Genomic DNA, 21,558 nt, shown 5'->3' with positions numbered 1-21,558 from the left:
ACAGAAGGCATGTTATAAAACACAAAAGCACACTGGCTTCTTTGTTTTCTTTTGACTTTATAGAAAAAGGAAAGTATTTAGATTTTTTTCTACTGCTAATTCTTGATTTTTTTTTTCCAATCCATTACCTAACCCCTTTAACATGAAGATGGGAAAATTTCTAATACTTAATACTTAAATATGACTGAATAATTAAGTGAGCCCTGCCACTAAGCATTTCATGTTGGACTGCCTGTTTGCCTGTTTGGTCCATGATCCCTTTTGGAAAGACTTAGCAGACTTTCATCAAATGTGCCACTAGTATTGAGAATTCATTTATGAATGTGTCTATCTTCTTAAAATGAAATGGCAAATAATGAAGTCATTTGGTGAGCATATATCCTATAATTGCACTGATCTTAGAACTGTTGAAACTTTATGAACACTCTAAAAGTAAAAAATTTCTTTTATTTAGCTCCTTTTGCATGAAATTAAATATAATGCTGTTTATTAAAGAAAGGAATAAGACACAACCATATTTCATCCAAGCTTACCTTGAACTGGTCCATTTTGCATGATTTCTTTCATTATCTCAGTTTCCTAGAAGGAGAAACATCATTGAACATCATTATTGTTATCAGAGCATACTACACCTACTATTTGGTGTATAATGTTAGGTATTATGTAATCAATTTAAGAATTCTACAATCCAGTGTGCCTTAACCACTTATAATTTACTCTTAATCATGGCTTGAAATACTCACATGTGAAATACCACTTTGATCAAGTTGCTAAAGACAAGACGCACCCATGTTTTACTGACTTTTACCAATAATATTTTCACCAATACTAATTTTTAATTATTATTTGAAATAATAACTTTTGTGGTCACAAATAAGAAATAATTAATTAAAACCATGTTTTATCAGTTTATCCATTATTTTGATCACAGGAACAACCTCAGGTGATTGTTTAGTGAGGTACCTCAGTGTAGGTTAGTATATAAATATTTCTGCGTTGTTACTAAGTGCCGTGTAATGCAGCACCTAGTAAGAAGGCAGGTCATTCATTTACTCTTTAATTCATTCATATATGCACATTGGTCACAGAGTATATACCAAAAACTGGAACAGAAACAAATATTGACCCTTTACTTGTCCTCAAGGGATTTACATTTTGGTGGAGTAGATGGAGAATAGCACAACTAATTGCATTATGATATAATAAGTTACATTACAGAGATAAGCACAAAGTTCCTAGGGGTGCAAATGAAAAGGGAAATTAATGTTATGTAGGAGTTAAGAAAAGTTCACAGAGAAGATGAAGTCTTGACCTGGGCCTTGACACATGTGTGGGCTTTTACCGGATGGAAACACGCGGGATACCCACTTGGGTCAGAGGAATGATCGTGCAGCTAAGAAGGAAGCATGAGAGAGCATGATGTATTTATGGAGTGGACAGTAATCCTATTTATCACGAGCATTAGGAGCAGGTGTAGGGGTAGATGCTGGCAGGACAGAGTGTGTAAAGGATTCGGTCAGAACCGAATCATGGAAGACCTATATGCCATTATAAGAATACCGAACCGTAGGGTCACCTGAATGGCTCAGTCAGTTAAGCATCCGACTCTTGATTTCATCTCAGGTCATATGTGACGGGTCATGATATCTAGCCCCTTGTCAGGCTCTGCACTGATGGTGCAGGAGCCTGCTTGGGATTCTCTCTCGGCACCTCCCCCACTCTCACTTTCTCTCTCTCTCAAAATAAATAAATAAATAAATAAACTTTGCCTTAAAAAAAAAAAAAAGAATACCAAACTTATTCTGCAAGTAACCAGAAGCCACTGAAGGTTCAGATATTCTGAAAGTGAGCAAGTCTGGGTAAGACTGATATGATGGAGTTAAATTTGTCCAGGCTTTCAACATGAAAAACTAGAATCTAAGGGAGGCATGTTCCCATTTTGGCTGCACCTACTTCAATCATTTTGTGGAGTAAGGCAAAGGATTGATACAATGAGCTACTGCCACAAAAAAAGTCACTGAAAAAAAGGTATGATTTAGCTCTTATTTGTCAAGTATGGAAATATATATCATATAATCATTCATGCTGCTAATATCACAAGGATCAGAAATCTGAGAGTCTTTAATGGACACTTTAAGAATATAAAAAATTATCCCTCAAGACATAGCATCATTTTAGAATATAATAGTTTTTAAATAGTTTTAATAACAGCAGAGCTATATATTTTTGAGAAAGTTAACCATTGTTAATTCTTGCCATTTAGACTTACATTGGAAGAGACTCTGTATGGGGGAGAACATTGGTAGATCCTGTTTGATTTCTCAATGTTGTTGGGACATGGCTTTGTGGCATGCCGTTTTCCCCGCCCATCAGACCTACTCGCCATGGCACAACCATGATTGGTAGCATTTTGGTTCTTGAAAAGTGGATAGCATGCATGGGATACCAGTCTATGAGGAATAAGCAAAGAAGTGAAAGTTGTACTTAGGAAAATGCCCTAATATCGAATCTATGCACAAGTTTACTTAATTAAATATTTATAAATTTTCCTGAAGTTTACTAAGTTACATGTGTAACTTTCAATGGGTTGATTAAATCTAATACACCAGTTCAATATATTACACTCTTCCCTGCTCCCTCATTTTTCTTTATTACAATTTTAAAAATCTTGTTTCAACCTACTTTAATAAATAATTTATCTATGGTATAGAATTTCCTGAAGATGAAAAGTGACTGTCAATAAAATCTATGGTAATATTCATACAGGAAAGGCTTCTTCATTCTGAATATTTAATTATAATATAGAAGAGCCAAACTTAATATGAAAAAAACCCAAGGATTTTATTATGTTGAGATGGGGTATTTTGATGAATTATATAAGTTTCAAAGTTAAAGCTGTTTTGTTTCTGTTTTTGCTTTTCCATTTTTATGAAGTTATAAAACCTTCTCATAAGATCTAAATCATTATGTTTATGTGGTTCATTTTGGGAGAAATACTATATACTAAGTAGAAAGTTATCAGATGCATACATTGTACAAAAGATAAAGAAAATAACTTTTATTTCTGATTTTGAAATTGAATGTAGTAAAAAGCAAAAATTATTTGATACCAAAGCTATGTAATTTATTGAATATAGAAGAAGATCATAAGGAAAATAATAAAATTGCTTTTATACATATTTAGCTTGAATTAGCCATAGAAGTATCAAATATGATTGCTTCAAAAAAATTCAGTAGTGTTCAACAGAGTAAGAGAATGTGAGCAAGGAACATGATGAAAGTAAAGCTGTTAAAGAGAACGCTTAAAAAATTCTTGCATAATATGTATTACTTTGGGATAGTAAGTGCCATGGATTGAATTGTGTCACCCCCAATTCATGTGTTAAAGCCCTAATTCTAAGGTGACGGTATTTGGAGGGGGCCTTTGGGAGATAACTAGCTTTAAATGAAGCAATGAGGTGGTGCCCTGACACTGGATTTAGTGCCCTTATAAGAAGAAGAAGAGATATTGGTGCTCTCTTTCTGCCATTTGAAGACACAAAAAGGCAAGTTAGGAAGAGGTTCTCTCACCACGACTAGATAAGCTAATATCTTGATCTTGGACTTCTCAGCCTCCAGAACTGTGAGAAATAAATGGTTGTTGTTCAAGCTTCCCAGTCTATGGTATTTTGTTATGGTAACCTAAGCAGACCAATACAGTAAGATTTAGTTTGGTCTCAAAGTTCATTTATGTTTGGAAGCTTCTAAAGGATATTAATTTTTGCCACAGTGTAAAACAGAAGCCAATCAAGCACCACTGTACCAAAAGGTATCAGTCCAAGTTGTCCATTCAAAGCACGACCTTATTAAGCAACATGAATGAAAAATTTTTAAAGAAATTTATTGCCACCCATCAATATCTGACATCCACGCTTTCATACTACCTGACTGGTCTAGAGCAAACCTAGAGCACTCAGTGGATGATAAAAATACAGGTGAGCAATACATATGTACACTACTCATTATCAGCTGCAGTGTCCTTACCTTGATAACTTGGGTTTTAAGTAGATTAGCCCTTGTGCAGCAGGTATCCGATTACATGAGATACATAAAAAACAACCTGCCTTTCCTCATTAAATGGGATGGTAACCCAACGATAAATTACTAATTTTATTCATCTCGTTCTTAATCTAATTTTTCCCTGGCATTACCCATCTACCTGGGTAAATGAAGACTCCGCAGAGGTATGAGCAATATCAACTACTCTATTCCCGTGGGGACTCAGTAAAGCCATTTGGCTCAGAGCAACCAGGAGACAATGCTTCCTTGAATCCTTCTATTCATTTGGCCAGGAAATATATACATTCTTCAAGTAATGGCTTCCAATAGCTTATAATCTTAGTAGACACCAAATACAGTGTATATTTAAATGTAATACAGGCATTTATATGGGTGTAGCACATATGTTTTTTGGTAAAATCTTAACATTCGTTTCCTTCTTTTAACTCCGAACAGAACTCAGAAGAATACTACAAACATATGTTGGGCAGCTATTTACCCACGTTTTCTCAGGAACCACCAAGCCCTATCGATGCTTCCACTATTGCATCCGTGACGGTTCTTGGGACAGCAAGAGATCAAATTCTGAGGGGATAGATTAGCTGTGTATCGACCTTTGGACTGAATTGCTATTCGGTCAGCTGCCACACCTGTTTCAAACAGAATAGTGATTAATATTCAAAGGGCATATGACATTTTTAATAATTTACATAGCCTTTTTTTTAAGCCTAGTCACCAGAGCTTTATATAATTTAAAATTAAGGCCAATGTCCTTAATATCTCATGCATTCCAGCAAAGTCAATGGGGTCCTAATTTTGGTCATAACCAGTTGTGGTATTGCTCAATCGTCTTATCAAATTCAAAGACTTTTCTAGTCCCTTGTTCTTTTCTAGTTCGTTGTTCCTTTCATGTTCTATATACTTATGAATTTTTCATTAAGGAATCTTTCAAGTATAACTCCTTGAGGGCAAGAATCACATCTCAGTTACATTTCTATCTCCTGTACCTCATGTACAGTCATGGATAAATATATAACTTTTGAAATGAGTGAAACTAAACTGACGAAATCAGAAAAGCTTATAGAAATATTAACTGGAAATTCATCCATATTAATATGATATATTGGAATGAATTGAATCCTTGGTTTTTAAACTGGTGTCTATGTTAATCACTTGGGAAACCATTCATAAACTAATCCATACTTATATAAATCTTATACAATATCTAAAAACTACAGAGCATAATTCACCTTATTTATACATGGTATAAGTTTATATCAATATAAAATTCCCTAGCATGGTTGTAGCTAATCAGTTCATTCCTTTTCCCAACATATTACTGGCTACCTGCTAGGTGATAGGCACTGAACTAAGTACTAGAAATTACAGTGATGAACAAAAATCATATTGATAACCCTCATAGAATAATAGGCTAGGGAAATTAATCCACCATTGGATAAAATGATAATCCATTTTCATTTCAATTATGTTACCTCGATAAACTAATAAGAATGACAAGATCATGAGAAAATTGGGATGGGTGCCATTTTGGTACAAATTGTTGTTGTTCGTGGATGGCTGGTATAGTTTGTTCTTGATATTTAAACTTACTTACTTTTATTTAAAGGCAACAATGCCATAGGCTTTCTTCTATCCATCCAATGTTTTCAGGAGATGTTATAGCTTTTGCTCATCAAACTTGTCTGTATAATGGAATTTCTCAAGGTGCTAATTTAGAATTATCCTAAAATAATTCATTTTTAAATAATTCACTTACATATGTATTTCTGTATGTACATGGTTTTTTTTTTTTAATTTTTTTTCAACGTTTATTTATTTTTGGGACAGAGAGAGACAGAGCATGAGCGGGGGAGGGGCAGAGAGAGAGGGAGACACAGAATCGGAAACAGGCTCCAGGCTCTGAGCCATCAGCCCAGAGCCCGACGCGGGGCTCGAACCCACGGACCGCGAGATCGTGACCTGGCTGAAGTCGGACGCTTAACCGACTGCGCCACCCAGGCGCCCCTGTACATGGTTTTTATGTAACTATAGCATATGTACAATTCTGTAATGCAATTGCTGGCACATTTTAAATGCTCAATATCTGTCCAATCTATAACCTCCTACTTCCTTCTTGATTCCCATCTCTTACTGTGTTGGGATAAATTTCATAAGAGAAAATGACATTCTACTATCACCTCTGCTATTCTCAAGGAAATAATTCCCTATTTCATTGAAGAAAATAGAAATTTTCTGATGCTCTGACTTTCAGTACAGGGTTCAGAATCAAATGTAAACTTGAAAATATTAGTGCAACTATTCTCCAGTTCAAAGAACACTTTGACAACAGTAGTCAAGGAGTCAGTAACCTGGCTTCCAGGATCATTTCTGAGATTGGGCAGGTCATTTTATCTATTTGTGCCTATTTTATAAAACCAGAGGCTTGAAAAATGTGACCTCTAAGATTCCTTCTAGCCCTATGAATCTGTAGATTTCAACTCAAGGATAAATATTTTGAATTCCAATTGGACACAGTATGTTCCTCATATAGACATTTCTGAACCTCAGTGAATGTTTAATACAAATTAACTTGAAATAGTTAAAGTAAGTCAGACTTAAGAATGGCTCAGTTCAGCAAATTGTTTTCCACCTCCTTGTGAAAACTTTTATTGGCCTTTACCAGTGAGACACCCTATCATTTTCCCTGCTTATTTTACTCTATCTCTACATTTGCTCTGTGACAGGTATCACCCCTGCCATTCCAAACTCCTTCACCACTTCAGCTTCTGAATCTTGCTTGAATTTTGTTGGCTGCATAACTATTGTTTCATATGTGTTTATTTTTAAATATCTTATTTATTCCACTTTATAGTTTTTAGCTTCTTTGCAAAAACACGTTTTTATTGTAACTATATTTTCTGTCATAATTTTCTAGATCTTTAAGAGAACCTAGTTTACTCTTTGCTATGCTTAACACACTCAAAACAATAAATAAACAAATAACATGTGCCTGGTTTGTCATACTGAATACACAGGATATAAAACCATTGCATCTGAAACCACAAAAGTGTTGAAAACCCTCTCCCTGGTATTTTGGTATATTAGGAAGGGGGACAAATCCAGAATTAGCCCTGGCCTGAGCCCATCTCTGGGGCTGTGACTAGGGGACACCAAAATACACCATTCAAATCAGCCTAGCAAGTTGCTGTCACTATCTAACCACCAATATCTTTTCTAAGACATCTTCAGAAATTCCAGTCTAACTTAAATTTAAAGCAAAATTCTTACACATCACCTAAGAGGTGTAATACATGAACCACATGAACATAAAATGATAAAATATTTATACTATTAAATATTTTTCCACCCATGTGAAACAAGTCTCAAATAGGTCCTCCATGCGGATCCCTAACAAGCAAGGACAAATATCAGAAATCCAGGGAGCATTTGTTCTAGAGTAGGAAGTAGCATAGACTTAACAGACGGAGCCACTCCAGAGGTAAGCCTGGCCAAAGGCATCATTTCTAGAACAAATTAGCTGATACTATGAAGCAGTGATATGTGGACCAATTTATCAGTACTTTTCTGTCCCAAAGAGTATGACCCTTCAGAGCTGACTTCTCTAAGAGCCTATGCTCTTATTTTACAATGCTTTTACAATTCTTGGAATCATCTTCAAAGCCTAGAACATAGTTTTATAAAGATCTTTGATAGTAGCCAACCAACATCATGTTAGGCTTATGCTATTTGCTGGAATCTAACCAACACTCCTTTGAGGAAAATTTAGAGACTAAATCTTGAAATTAATCTGAGTATTGATTTACTGGACTTGTGAACTTATATGAAAGTAGCTATAAAAGAAGTATTCCTTACACTTTTGAAGTAACAGCAACATTAATTTGGAAACTACTCTTATCAATTTAGAGTCAGAAGCTACAAATTTGCTTTTATCTCAAATGAGATAAAACCTATTTAATCCATTATTATTTTGTTCTGAAGTGTTTCCTTACATCAGAGTAGTTTAATAATTAAGCATATTATTGCAAATTGTATAAAGAGAAAAGAATAGGAGAATTACGTAGGTATGTGCAAGTTCATATTAATATTACCCATAATACTATGAATAAAGAGGTATCTTCTACTCTTATCATGTGGATTTAACTCTCAAAGGACAAACAAATTTTGGAAACTTTTCTTTGTTGTTCGTTTGATTTATTCTTCATTTAAAATTATACCCTAAAAATCAAGACCAATTTTCAGAGTGAAAATGGATATTTATATAATCTTCAAGTTGCTTTCTCTGGTCAGAATAAAACTTTATTTAAATTGACCAAATGTTAACATTTAAATATTCTAAATTTAAAAATCTTTTAACTACTTTCCCAGAATCTTGAATCAATGGGAGAATTATAATGAAGTAATGAAAATGACTTTATTACTTGCAGTAGAAAATGCCCATGATGCAGCACAATTTTTTTGATCCAATGGGCCATGAGTCCATCCAGGCCATTTATAAGAAGCAATGAAAAACTCTGGAAGGTCAGTTGTTGCAGGTAAAGAAGCCTAAGGAAGAGAGGCAGACGTGTCAGATTTCTTCAAATGTATCCCAATAATCATTTTTAAAAAATGACATGAACTTTTATAACATTTATCATTATTTTTTTAATTTTGTACATTCGTGTTTTCTGAATGACACCCCTGAAAAGCATTAGTAATGTGGCATTTCTATTTCATATATGTTTAAAAAATAATTCAATGCAGGGAATCCTAACAGTGCAAAATCATAAGAACAAGATGTAGAATTTTTCTGGGTTACCATGCAGAGCAATAATTTTGGCCAATGTTTCTATCTTCTTGAATCAGAGTTTGAGTCACTCATATGAAAGATGCATGGTGTTATTTAAATTTGACCTCATAAATAACATTTACCTTTAGGTCTCTTTTATGTTGGAGAGTGTGACTCTGTATGAAATTACTTTTGAAACAATGCATATGTGGCAATGTACTTGGAGCCCTAAGGCACACCAATTTTACACAAGACATTAAGAAGCAAAACTGGGATGAATTGGTTGACATTTATAAAATCCTTGAAGATTGAAAGGGTTTCAGAAAGTGTGGAATGCCAAATGTACAATACCATTGTTTCTTCAGAGCCCATGTTCGAGTCCTGAGAGAGTCGATTTCAGCTGCTGTCTTTCCAAGAATGTAAATTAAATGTTATACCTTGCTCTGTTCAAGTCACTCAAAGAAAATCTCAAACACAATACCGTTTTTTTTTCCCCAAACTTTCTAAAGAGTGATAACCTTCACTTGAAAAATAATAAGGACTCAAACAAAATAAGGATTTATTAATTTTTATCACTTAAGCATACACACACATTCACACACAACATTTTTGATAGTGCTTTAAAGTTTTCAAAGTGTTCTAACAATCAATATTTTATCTCCACAATAGCTCTAAGTTGTATAACCATGGCAAATAATTTTCACTCTATTTTACCAATTAAGAGACAAACTTCCAAAAGTTAAATGGCATGCTAAAATTAAATAAGAAATATCCCTGAAACTAGGTTCAGGTGTTGGAATTTAGAACTAAGCTCCATTTATCATTTCCTTACTTTATCAGAAATAAATTGATATTTTGAAAGAGAAATAAAATGTCTATAAAAGCTAAAATTTTACCTATTTAAAAGTTTTATAATTGTGCATTGCATTCAGCAAGTCAGGTTACTGATCCAATATCTTGCAAACAAAATTACTTCTGACAAGTATATAATTGCTTCAAAGACTAAAGAAAGATTTGGAATTTACATGTCGGCCTAAAAAGGTATTCATCCAAAATATTTATAAACTTGAATTTTGATTAGAGAGTTCAGTTTTGATTTAAAGAAACTACTATCACCTGATAAGAAAGTTATTAAATCTTGAGTTCCATTACTAAAAATATTTAGATGATGGAAGAAAAGTGCAGAAAATGCCAAGCAGATCACAGTAGAGTGTCTGCATGATACCTTTAAGAGAAGTATCATGGAAATCCAGGTGATGTTAGATCCTTATACCATTAGACTGACCACACTGCAGAAACCTAGAGTTGCAGCTCAATCAATTTATGCTCTGAATAGAGAGTTCCAGAGATAGAGATTCAGTCTCCAAAAGAGTCTTTCTAACTAAAATGGAAATATACCTATCTTATTAGTTACTAATACTTCCCAATTTTATTATCATTGCTTCATCAATGAGCTCTTAAACATTTATAATACTAAGTTGTCTCAAGTTTTCAGAAAAATAGGTGCAGTGTGAGTTGTTACTTTACCACTTCAGAATTACAATTTAATAACATAGCTAGGACATTTCCCCTCTACTCTGTTAAGGCAATATACAACCATTACATTGAACACATTTCAGCCTGGTTGAATTATTTAGAATTTGACTTCCATATTCCAAAGCCTACCAGAATTCTTTGCACACAGGAGGTATTCAATAAATACCTTATAATAATGAGGAGATATAGACCTAACTAGTGGATTTCATCTCTTAAAAAATGATTTTTCCTCTTTAGGCACATTAAGTTAAATTATAAATACCAGTCTGCTTTTACTGCTTTTACAATTTATTGCTTTAAAAAATACTGGTCGGGGGTTAAGATAGTGGAGTAGTATAGGGACCCCGAGCTTGTCTCATCCCTGAAACACAGCTAGACAAACATCAAACCATTTTGACCACCCTGGAAATAGATCTAAGGCTTAATGCAACAATCTGCATACCTTGAGCCAGAGCTTGGCAGGTACATGGTTGTGGAGAGGTGAAGGAGGAAGAGTTGTGAAGGGTAGGGAGCCCTTTTCATGGAGAGAGGACAGAGAGAGAGAAAGAGAAAAGGAGAGAATAAAGCACAACAGGATCATGCAAGAAAATCACTCCTACCAAAAGTAGCTGGTGCGAAAGAGAGAAAGAGTAAAAACACTCTCAGTGGACTGAACAAGAAACCTGTTCCCCAAAACCTTTGGGAGAAAGAAGAGAGTTTCAATAGCACCAGGATTCTATAAACAGTGGAGTGCAGAGTCTGAAGGTTCAGAGTTCAGTGCCTGGTGATGCTCTGGTGAGGAAGCAGGGCTAATCCCCAGTAGCAGGCATCAGGGACTGAGGGGTCCATGTGCCACACAGCGAGAAGCAGTTTCCCTGCTTGGAGTGCATTTATTAGAGGCCATACGGCCTTCCCACTGGCAAAATTCCCAGTGGACCCTGGAGAGAAGCCACATTAAACTGACACTGGAACAAAGATGCCAGAGGGCACCAAAACCAAACCACAGAGGGCTGTGTGGGGTGATTTACCATAAACCTCTGCTGCTGTGCCATCGTGCAAACATTTTCTGAGACAAGCCAACACCAGCCACTGCTCAGTGAGAACTTTCCCAAGAGAATTTGCATGTATCCAAGCCACAGGTCTCTCTAAAGTGTGGAGTTTTGACACACAATCCCATCTAAGATAAAACTCTGGAGAGAGGTGCAGGCAGACAGCTTGGACATGGATAGGGGAGAAGTGGGATGGACGGAGGCCTGAGACAAAGGAGGGGTGCCTGATCGCAGGTCAGTGAAGGTGTGGCATTCCTGCACCAAGAGTAAGGAACTAGGTGAAGCCATTTTCACCTCTAGCGTGTGAATACACACAGGAATTGACCCCAATAAGCTATGCAGTGTCATCAAGTGGAAAAGGGAGCTGTTACACCAAGCCCTGCCCATCTGTGGTACATCCCCCAAAAGACCAGCACAAATCCCTTCCACCTACTGATTAGTCTACAGACTATAGTGTGCTTCAAAGTTTCATTTCTAGGGGAAATGATGTAACTGCATTTAGTTTTCATTCTGTCTGCTGGTTTCTTTATTTATTCGTTTTCTTCACTTCTGTTTTTGCTCAGGTTGTTTTCTTTTTTCTTTCTTTTCTTTCCCTTTCTTGGATACCAAAAGAAACAAAATTATTTTTATGTTCTTATTTTTTAATTGTTTTATTCTATTTTACTTTCTTCATTTTATTTTATCCTATTTTAGTATTTAATTTTTTTTTTAATTTTAACCAGGTTTTTCCTTTCTCTTTTTTCTCTATTCTGTCAAGTTGCTCTCAACAAGCAGACCAAAACACACCTAGGATCTTGCATCCTTTATTTGATTTATTTGTGTTTTTTTTTAATTTTTAAATTTTAATTTTATTAATTTTTTTTCTTCCTCCAAAATGAAAAGATGGAGGAATTAACCCCAAATGAAAGAACAGGAAGGGGACATCTAGGTGGCTGAGTTGGTTAAGCATCCAACTTCAGCTCAGGTCATGATCTCGCAGATTGTGGGTTTGAGCCCTGTGCCAGGCTCCATGCTGATTGTTTAGAGACTGGAGCCTGCTTCAAATTCTCCCTCTCCCTCTGCCCATCCTCCCCTTTTCTATCTCTCTATCAAAACTAAATAAACATTTTAAAAAAAGAAAGAACAGGAAGAAATGACAGCCATTTATTTAATCAATACTGATATAAGTAAGAAGTCTGAACTGGAATTTAAAACCACGATTATAAGAGTACTAGCTGGAGTTACAAAAGAACATAGATGACACCAGAGAATCCCTTTCTTTGGAGATAAAAGAACTACAAGCTAGTCATGCCAAAATTAAACATGCTGTAACCAAGATTCAATCTCTAATGGATGCCATGACAGCAAGGATGGCAAAATAGAACAGTTAGTCAGTGATATAGAAGATGAAATTATGGAAAATAATGAAGCAAAAAAAAAGAGGGAAACAAAGGAAAAAGATCAATACACAAGACTTAGAGAACACAGTGACTTATTAAAAATGAATAGCATTTGAAACATAGGAGTCCCAGAGAAGACAGAGAGAGAAAAAGGGGAAAAAGGTTTACATGAGCAAACTATAGCTGGAAACTTTCCTAATCAGGAAAAGGGTACAGACATCAAAATCCAAGGAGCACAGAGAACTCCCATTAGATTCAACAAAAACTAACCATCATCAAGGCATATCATAATCAAATCCACAAAATACACAGACAGGGTAAGAATTACAAAGGCAACAAGGGAAAAAAGTTCTCAACCTACAAGGGAAGACAGATAAGGTTTGCAGCAGATCTATCCACAGAAACTTGGCAGGCCAGAAAGGAGTGGCAGGATGTATTCAACGTGCTGAATCAGAAAAATATGCAGCCAAGAATTCTTTATCCAACAAGGCTGTCATTCAGAATAGAAGGAAAGATAGAGTTTCCCAAACAAAAATTAAAGAAGTTCATGACCACTAAACTAGCCCTGCAAGAAATTTTAAGGGGAATTCTTGGAGTGGAGAAAAACAAAACAAGACAAAGACCAGAAGACTAGAAAGGACCAGAGAACCAACTCTACAGGTGACACAATGGCACTAAATTCATATCTTTGAATAATCACTCTGAATGTAAATGCACTAAATGTTCCAATCAAAAGACATAGGGTATCAGGATGGATAAAAAAAAAACCAACAACAACAATAACAAAAAAACAAAAAAACCACAACATGTCTGTATGCTGCCTGCAAAAGACTCATTTTAGACATAAAGACACCTGCAGATTGAAAGTAAGGGGATGCAGAGCCATCTATCATGCTAATGGATGTCAAAAGAAAGCTGGAGTAGCCATACTTATATCAGAAAAACTAGATTTTAGAATAAAGACTGTAATAATAGATGAAGAAGGGCATTATATCATAATTAAGAGGTCTATCCACCAAGAAGATCTAACAATTATAAATATTTATGCACCCAACTTGATAGAATGCAAATATATAAATCAATTAATCACAAACATAAACTCATTGACATTAATACCATAATAGTAGGGGACTTCAATACCCCACTTACTACAATGAACAGATCATCTAGGCAGAAAATCAACAAGGAAATATTGTCTTTGAATGACACACTGGACCAGATGGACTTAACAGATATATTTAGAACATTCCATCCTAAAGCAGCAGAATGCACATTTTTCTCAAGTGCACATGAAACATTCTCCAGAATAGATCACATACTGGGTCACAAATCAGCCCTCAACAAGTACAAAAAAGATCAATATCATACCATGCATATTTTCAGACCATAATGCTATGAAACTTGAAATCAATCACAAGCAAAAAAAAAATTGGAAAGACCATAAATACTTGGAGATTAAAGACATCCTACTAAAGAATGAATAGGTTAGCCAAGAAATTAAAGAGGAAATTAAAAAGTACATGGAAGCCAATGAGGACAAGAAAACAGCAGTCCGAAACCTCTGGTGTGAAGCAAAGGCAGTCATAAGAGGGAAGTATATAGCAATCTAGGCCTTCCTAAAGAAGGAATAAAGGTCTCAAATACACAATCTAATGTTATACCTAATGGAGCTGGGAAAAGAACAACAAATAAAGCACAAAACCAGAAGAAGAAGGGACATAATAATGATTAGAACATAAATCAATGATATCGAAATAAAAAAAAAAGAAAAAAACAGTAGTACACATCCATAAAAACAGGAGCTTTTTCATTGAAGGAATTAACAAAATTGATAAACCCCTAGCCAGACTGATCAAAAAGGAAAAGGAAAGGACCCAAATAAATTAAATCACAAATGAAAGGGGAGAGATCACAACCAACACCAAAGAAATACAAACAGTAATAAGAAAATATTATAAGCAATTATATGACAAGAAATTGGGCAATCTGGAAGAAATGGACAAATTCCTAGAAACATATAAACTACTAAAATTGAAACAGGAAGAAGTAGAAAATGTGAAGAGACACATAACCAGTAAAGAAATTGAACCAGTAATCAAAAATCTCCCACCAAACAAGAGTTCAGGGTTTGATAGCTTTCCAGGGGAATTCTACCAAACATTTTAAGAAGAGTCAATACCTATTCATTTGAAACTGTTCCAAAAAATATAAAAGGAAGGAAAACTTCCAAAGTCGTTCTAGGAGACAGGCATTATTTTGATTCCAAAACCAGTCAAAGACCCCACTAAAAAGGAGAATTACAGACCAATTTCCCTCATGCACATATTTGCAAAAATTCTTACCAAGATACTAGCAAATAAAATCCAACAATACATTAAAAGAATTATTCACCACAATCAAGTGGGATTTATTCCTGGGCTGCAAAGGTGATTCAATATCAACAAATCAATCAATGTGATATATCACATTAATAAAAGAAAGGATAAAAACCACATGATCCTGTCAACAGAAGCAGAAAAAGCATTTGACAAAATACAGCATCCTTTCTTTGTAAAAATCCTCAAGAAGTTAGGGATAGAAGGAACAAACCTCAAGATCAGAAAGGCCATATACAAAAGACCTTCAGCTAATATCCTCCTCAATGGGCAAATACTGTGAGCTTTCTGATAGGTCAGGAACACGACAGGGATGTTCACTCTCACCACTGTTGCTCAACATATTGTTGGAAGTCCTAGCCTCAGTAATCAGACAACAAAAAGAAAGAAAAGGCATCCATATCATAGAGGAAGAAATTACACTTTCACTCTTCACAGATGACATGATACTCTACATGGAAAACCCAAAGACTCCACAAAAAAACTACTAGAACTGATACATGAATTCAGCAAAGTCACAGGATACAAAATCAATGTACAGAAATTGGTTGCATTTCTACATATCGGTAATGAAGCAGGAGAAAATCAAGGAACCAATCCAATATACAATTGTACCAAAAACCATAAAATACCTAGCAATAAAGTAACCAAAGAGATAAAAGATCTGTACCCTGAAAACGATAGAAAGCTCATGAAAGAATCTGAAGAAGACACAAAGAAATGGGAAAGAATTCAATGCTCATGGATAGGAAGAACAAATATTGTTAAAATATCTATACAATCAAAGCAATCTATACATTCAATGCAACACCAGCATTCTTCACAGAACTAGAAAAAACAATTCTAAAATTTGTATGGAATCAGAAAAGACTGCAAATGGGCAAAGTAATGTTGAAAAAGAGAACCAAACCTGGAAGCATCACAATCTGGACTTCAAGCTATATTACAAAGCTGTAATTATTCAGACAGTATGGTACTTGCACAAAAACAGACAAACAGATCAATGGAACAGAATAGAAAAACCAGAAATGGAGCCACAAACATATGGTCAACTAATCTTTGACAAAGCAGGAAAGAATATCCAATGGGAAAAAGACAGTCTCTTCAGCAAATGGTGTTGGGAAAACTGGACAGTGACATGCATAAGAATGAACCTGGACCACTTTCTTACACCATACACAAAAATAAACTCAAAATAAATGAGAGACTTAAGTGTGAGACAGAAAACCATCAAATCCTAAAGAAGAAAACAGGTAACAACCTCTTTGACCTAGGCCACAGCAACTTCTTACTAGACATGTCTCCAGAGGCAAGAGAAACAAAAGTAAAAATGAACTATTGGGACAAACCTTCTGCAAGACAAAACCTTCTGCACAGTAAAGGAAACAATCAACAAAACTAAAAGGCAACCAAAGGAATGGGGGAAGATATTTTCAAATGACATATCGGATAAAGGGTTAATATCCAAAATCTGTACAGAACTTATCAAACTCAATATCCCCAAAACAACAAATAATTCAGTGAAAAAATGGGCAAAAGACATGAACAGACACTTTTTCAAAGAAGACATCTAGATGGCTAACAGACACATGAAAAGATGCTCATCATCTCATCACTCATCATCAGGGAAATACAACATCACTCATCATCAGGGAAATACAAATCAAAACCACAATGAGATGCTACCTCATACCTGTAGGATGGCTAAAATGAACAACTTGGGAAACCAACAGATGTTGGCAAGGATGCAGAGAAAGGGGAACACTTTTTCACTCCTGGTGGGAATGCAAACTGGTACAGCCACTCTGGAGAACAATATAGAGGTTCCTCAAAAAATTAAAAATAAAACCACCCTATGACCCAGCAATTGCACTACTTGGTATTTATCCAAAGGATTAAAAAAATGTATATTTGAAGAGGCACATTCACTCCGATGTTTATAGCAGCACTATCAAAAATAGCCAAAGTATGGAAACAGCCCAAATGTCCATTGACTGATGAATGAATAAAGAAGATACGGGGGGTGTGTGTGTGTGTGTGTGTGTGTGTGTATGTGTATGTATGTGTATATATATATGTATATATATATATATGTGTGTATATATATGTATATATATTTATATATACTGTATATACATATATATACATACACACAATGGAATATTAGTTGGCGATCAAAAAGAATGAAATCTTGCCATTTGCAACAACATGAATGGAACTAGAATGTATTATAATAAGCAAGATAAGTCAGAGAAAGATAAATATCACATGATTTCACTCATATGTGGAATTTAAGAAACAAAATAGATGAATATGGGTGCCTGGATGGCTCAGTCCATTAAGCGTCCAATTCTTGGTTTCAGTTCAGGTCATGCTCTCATGGTTTGGAGTTCAAGATCCATGCCAGGCTCTGTGCTGACAGCATTGAGCCTGCTTGGGAGTCTCTCCCCCCCACTTTCTCTCTGCCCCACCCCCGCTTGCGCTCTCTCTCTCTCACTCAACATAAATAAACAAACATTAAAAAAAATTTAAAAAGAAAAGAAACAAAACAGATGAACATAGGGGAAGGGAAGGAAAAATAAGATAAAAACAGAGAAGGAGTCAAGCCAGAAGAGACTCACAAATACAGAGAACAAACTGAGGGGTGCAGGAGGGTGCTGGCTGGGGGGATGGGCTAAATAGGTGATGGACATTAAGGGGGGGGGGCACTTGTTAGGATGAGCACTAGATGTCATATGTAAGTGATGAATCACTAAATCTGCTCCTGAAACCATTATTACACTCTATGTTAACTACCTTGGATTTGAATAAAATTTTAAGAATATACTAATTGTCAATCTTCCTCAGTAAGATAAGGCAATAGAGAAATAACAAGCAAAATGACATTTTTTATTGAAAACATATTTACCAACCCACTAAGCCAGATCCAATTCATAAAGCTCACCTATTGGATCTTTCAGAAATTTATCACTTATTTAATATTGCTTTTCCAAAGAATAAGCCAGTAGGCTTTGAAGATCAACAAGCAAATACTATCTTACAATTTTATTTGCCTTATGATATCAGCTAATCTGATGTAATAAACAAAAAGCAAATTTTTATCCCATTATTCCATGATTATTGCATGTCTGTAATGTAAAAGTGTTTTTAAGGGCTTATAAACTAAGGTAGGCATCAGAGAATAATAACTTTTAGGAATTGATAATAGAGGTTGGGCTTTAACAAATGCTAATTTTTTTGTTAAAGGATGTTTAATAAAGCAAAAAAAAAATCAAGACTATCAGCTGTGAGTGACAGAAATTTCAAAGTGACAGTGGCTTAAATAAGATAGAAATTTATTTTTAAAAATATTTACACTTTTGTAAGTAGGCATTTTTAAATTTTTTAACTGTAATGATGAAAAAGTTTCAGCCATAATATAGCTATTTTTTAAATTAACATTAGTCAAATTTGAAGTTAAATTTCAACGGTCTCCCTGCTTCAATATTTCTATTTAAAGTTAAAGAGTAAAGATCTTGTGAACAAATATAAAAGTCAAATGCAATGGTGAACACTGGAGAATTTTTTATAGTATTTCCTGCATTTAACTGAATCAAAGTCTCTGAAAGAGTAATGCAAACATAATCTCAGAGCAGCTTGAGAACACTCTAGTCAAATTCTAGACATTCTGGACATTCTTACTAGGAGCCCATATCTCTACAATATCCACTATGTGAGTTACTGCCTCTATTTCTGGCTGCACTTTTCTCCACTTAAATTTGGATAATCAGAGTGATCTGAGAATCAAAAGAAGGCAACAGAGAATATCATTTTGTTCTGACCTTCACAATCCAAGGCCATGAATACCAAGAAATTCCCTCTAAACTGATGTTGGAGAGGATAGGCAAATTTTCTGGTTGCTAACAGCAAAATGAATTTCTCAACTTCAACAATATTGGTCATCAGTCCTTTAACTCTGGAAGAATTAGCTTGGATATTTCTCTAGTTTCTATTTATACGGTAATTTGTTTAGTGATCTACTTACAAATATCAGTATTCCATGATAACACTATGGAGGTAGTGCTAATTCTCCAATCCTCCCCCTTTCCATAGGATTCCCTTCATTCAGAGAAATAACAACTTTAGGGGTGCCTGAGTGGTTCAGTCGGTTAAGCGTCCAACTTTGGTTCAGGTCATGATCTCACATCTGTGGGTTCAAGCTTCACATCGGGGCTCTGGGCTGACATCTCAGAGCCTGGAGCCTGCTTCGGATTCTGTGCCTCCCTCTCTCTCTGCCCTTCCCCTGCTCATGCTCGCTCTCTCTCTCTCTGTCTCTCTCTCTCTCTCTCTCTCTCTCTCTCTCTCTCTCTCTCTCAAAAATAAACATTAAAAATTTTTAAAAAAAGAAAAAGAAATAACAGTTTTAGCTCATCACGTGCAGGTCACAAAAATGACTGCCTTCCCTAGCCCCCGTTGGCTTCTAGGCATGTCCCCTTACTAAGTTCTGTCTTTATGGGATATAAGCCTAAGAGTCATCGGCAGTTTCTGAGAATTTTCTTTCAGAGATAAATGACACTTCACTTTTACTTCTTTTTATTGATCTTTTTTATTTTCCGGCTAGCAGAAATTAGACATGGAGAAGCCTTCTTGAATGATTACATGGCCTTGGATAGAAACACTCTGGAAAACAGAACAAGAAAGAAGAAGCCTGGGTATCCAACACCATTGAGTGCAATTCTAGAGGAAGACCACCCATTTCCAGATTTGCTGGTGATAGGTCAATTTCCATGATATTTAAGCCACTATCCTTTTGAATTTTTGTCATTCTCAGATGAGTTTAACCATAATTATAATAGTACACATAACAGACATTAAAGTTGCCACAACAGTCCCATATTTCACGGAAGCCAGGACATTATCAAATATAAGAAGCATCCCAATTTCAGAGGTGCAAAAAAGTGAAGAAAATAAGCATCTAGAAATTGATGAACTATGATACTTCCTAAAATGAGTTTCTTAGAACACTAATTCTGGGGAATTGTAATAGATAATTATAAAAGAAGGAGTTGGTTAATCTAACAGTTCTGAGAAACACCGGTTTTGAAAATTAAATAGATTTTTTTCTCATTACTTTTTTTTTACAAGCTACCTAAGTGCTGTGAGACTCTAGGAAATGAAAATAACATTCATGATTTTAAATGCCCATGACCCAATGTAAAGTATTTTATCTTATCTCATTTCATTTCACATCATTTTGCTTGTGAAACAGAGCAAAGAACGTGCTCTGGGAAGAAGCACAGAATGGACTAGATAACCCAGGTTTGAGGGTAACCCAGAGAGCAGGTGCTTGCTCTATCAACACACTAGATCACCTCAGGAATCTACTCTTGTGACAGCACCAAATATTTATTCACAAGGAGGGAGAAATAAATTTTCACATTTCTTTTTGGAGAGCTGCCTTGCAGTGATCAATTCAGCCTCCCAGTGTTGTTCGAGTCACATTCAATTATATCACAGTGTTACACACCAGATTGTAACTAGCACAGAAAAATAAAACTGAGAACTAAAAACTCAAAAACTGACTTGAGAGATAAGACACTCATTCTGCCACAAGTTCAGCTGAATAAGGAGGGAGGCAGTGTGCGTATGTTCTAAAGTTTCTCGAAGGCTGTGGGGTTCCATTCTGAGACGGAGGGAAAGGAAGGAGACATAAGCACATGCTTTGGTGCTCTTTAAATTTTCAAACTCTTAATTTGGAGACAGCAAGAACTGGCATCCTAATCTGTCCCAGGCTCTTTACCTACATAGATGAGACGATTCTGAGATGAACTGAGGAAAATATACACGTAAACACACTCCACCAGATAGATATCTGGCTGTTCCCCTCTTATGCAGCATCACTGAGACCTGCATTTTACAGTTATTACTCAAGCCTGATGCCATTTGCCTATATTCATGTATGTGGGAGCTAACCATCATTTTTATGGGGCAAATGTTCATTTTTGTTTAAAATTATGGAAAGAACAAAAACATGTAACTCTGTTCTTCATGTTTCTAAGATAGTGTTTCATTTTCTACAGAGGTTTCTGTTCACACAGGTGACAAACACTTCTGGAATCAAGTAGATTATTTTTAATGAAATAAAAAATTTCTATAGCCTATGAAGGGTTAAAAGCTACACTTCATTATATTCACTTTGATTTTTTTGCAAAGGTAATTCTCATCCCTCAGTACTTGGTGTTGTTGAATATATTTCAGATAGGAAAAAACAAATTCCTCCTGTTATAACGAATGACTTAGAGAAATAAATCCAGTCAGTTAATACTGTGTGTTAGCTAGAATGGTCAGGTATCCAGATGATTAAGTAAATTTTCATTTCTCATTTCAGTGATTGGTGGCTTTAAAAGTTACTATATAAAATATTATTTTACTTTTAA

General features: G+C 35.3%; 1 protein-coding gene across 2 annotated transcripts in view; it reads right to left on the bottom strand.

Annotated features, from left to right (window-relative positions):
* The window catches only part of TINAG (tubulointerstitial nephritis antigen), an 83,732-nt gene that overhangs the window by 44,384 nt on the left and 17,790 nt on the right, over window positions 1–21,558 (bottom strand). Inside the window, exons 5-8 of one of the 2 annotated variants that reach the window (XM_040473786.1) lie at window positions 8,478–8,601; window positions 4,538–4,688; window positions 2,270–2,450; window positions 534–579 (exon numbers count right to left, since the gene is read on the bottom strand). In XM_040473786.1, coding sequence (XP_040329720.1) covers window positions 534–579; window positions 2,270–2,450; window positions 4,538–4,688; window positions 8,478–8,601 — 502 coding nt within the window. Of the gene's footprint in view, window positions 1–533; window positions 580–1,127; window positions 1,236–2,269; window positions 2,451–4,537; window positions 4,689–8,477; window positions 8,602–21,558 lie in introns of those variants that run through there. The other variant, XM_040473787.1, reaches the window with a different exon arrangement.

Source organism: Herpailurus yagouaroundi, unplaced genomic scaffold, assembly GCF_014898765.1.
Source record: "Herpailurus yagouaroundi ecotype Mexico unplaced genomic scaffold, PumYag 139, whole genome shotgun sequence".
In the NCBI taxonomy this organism is placed as follows: Eukaryota; Metazoa; Chordata; class Mammalia; order Carnivora; family Felidae; genus Herpailurus; species Herpailurus yagouaroundi.
This window is presented reverse-complemented; position numbering and strand designations above follow the sequence as displayed.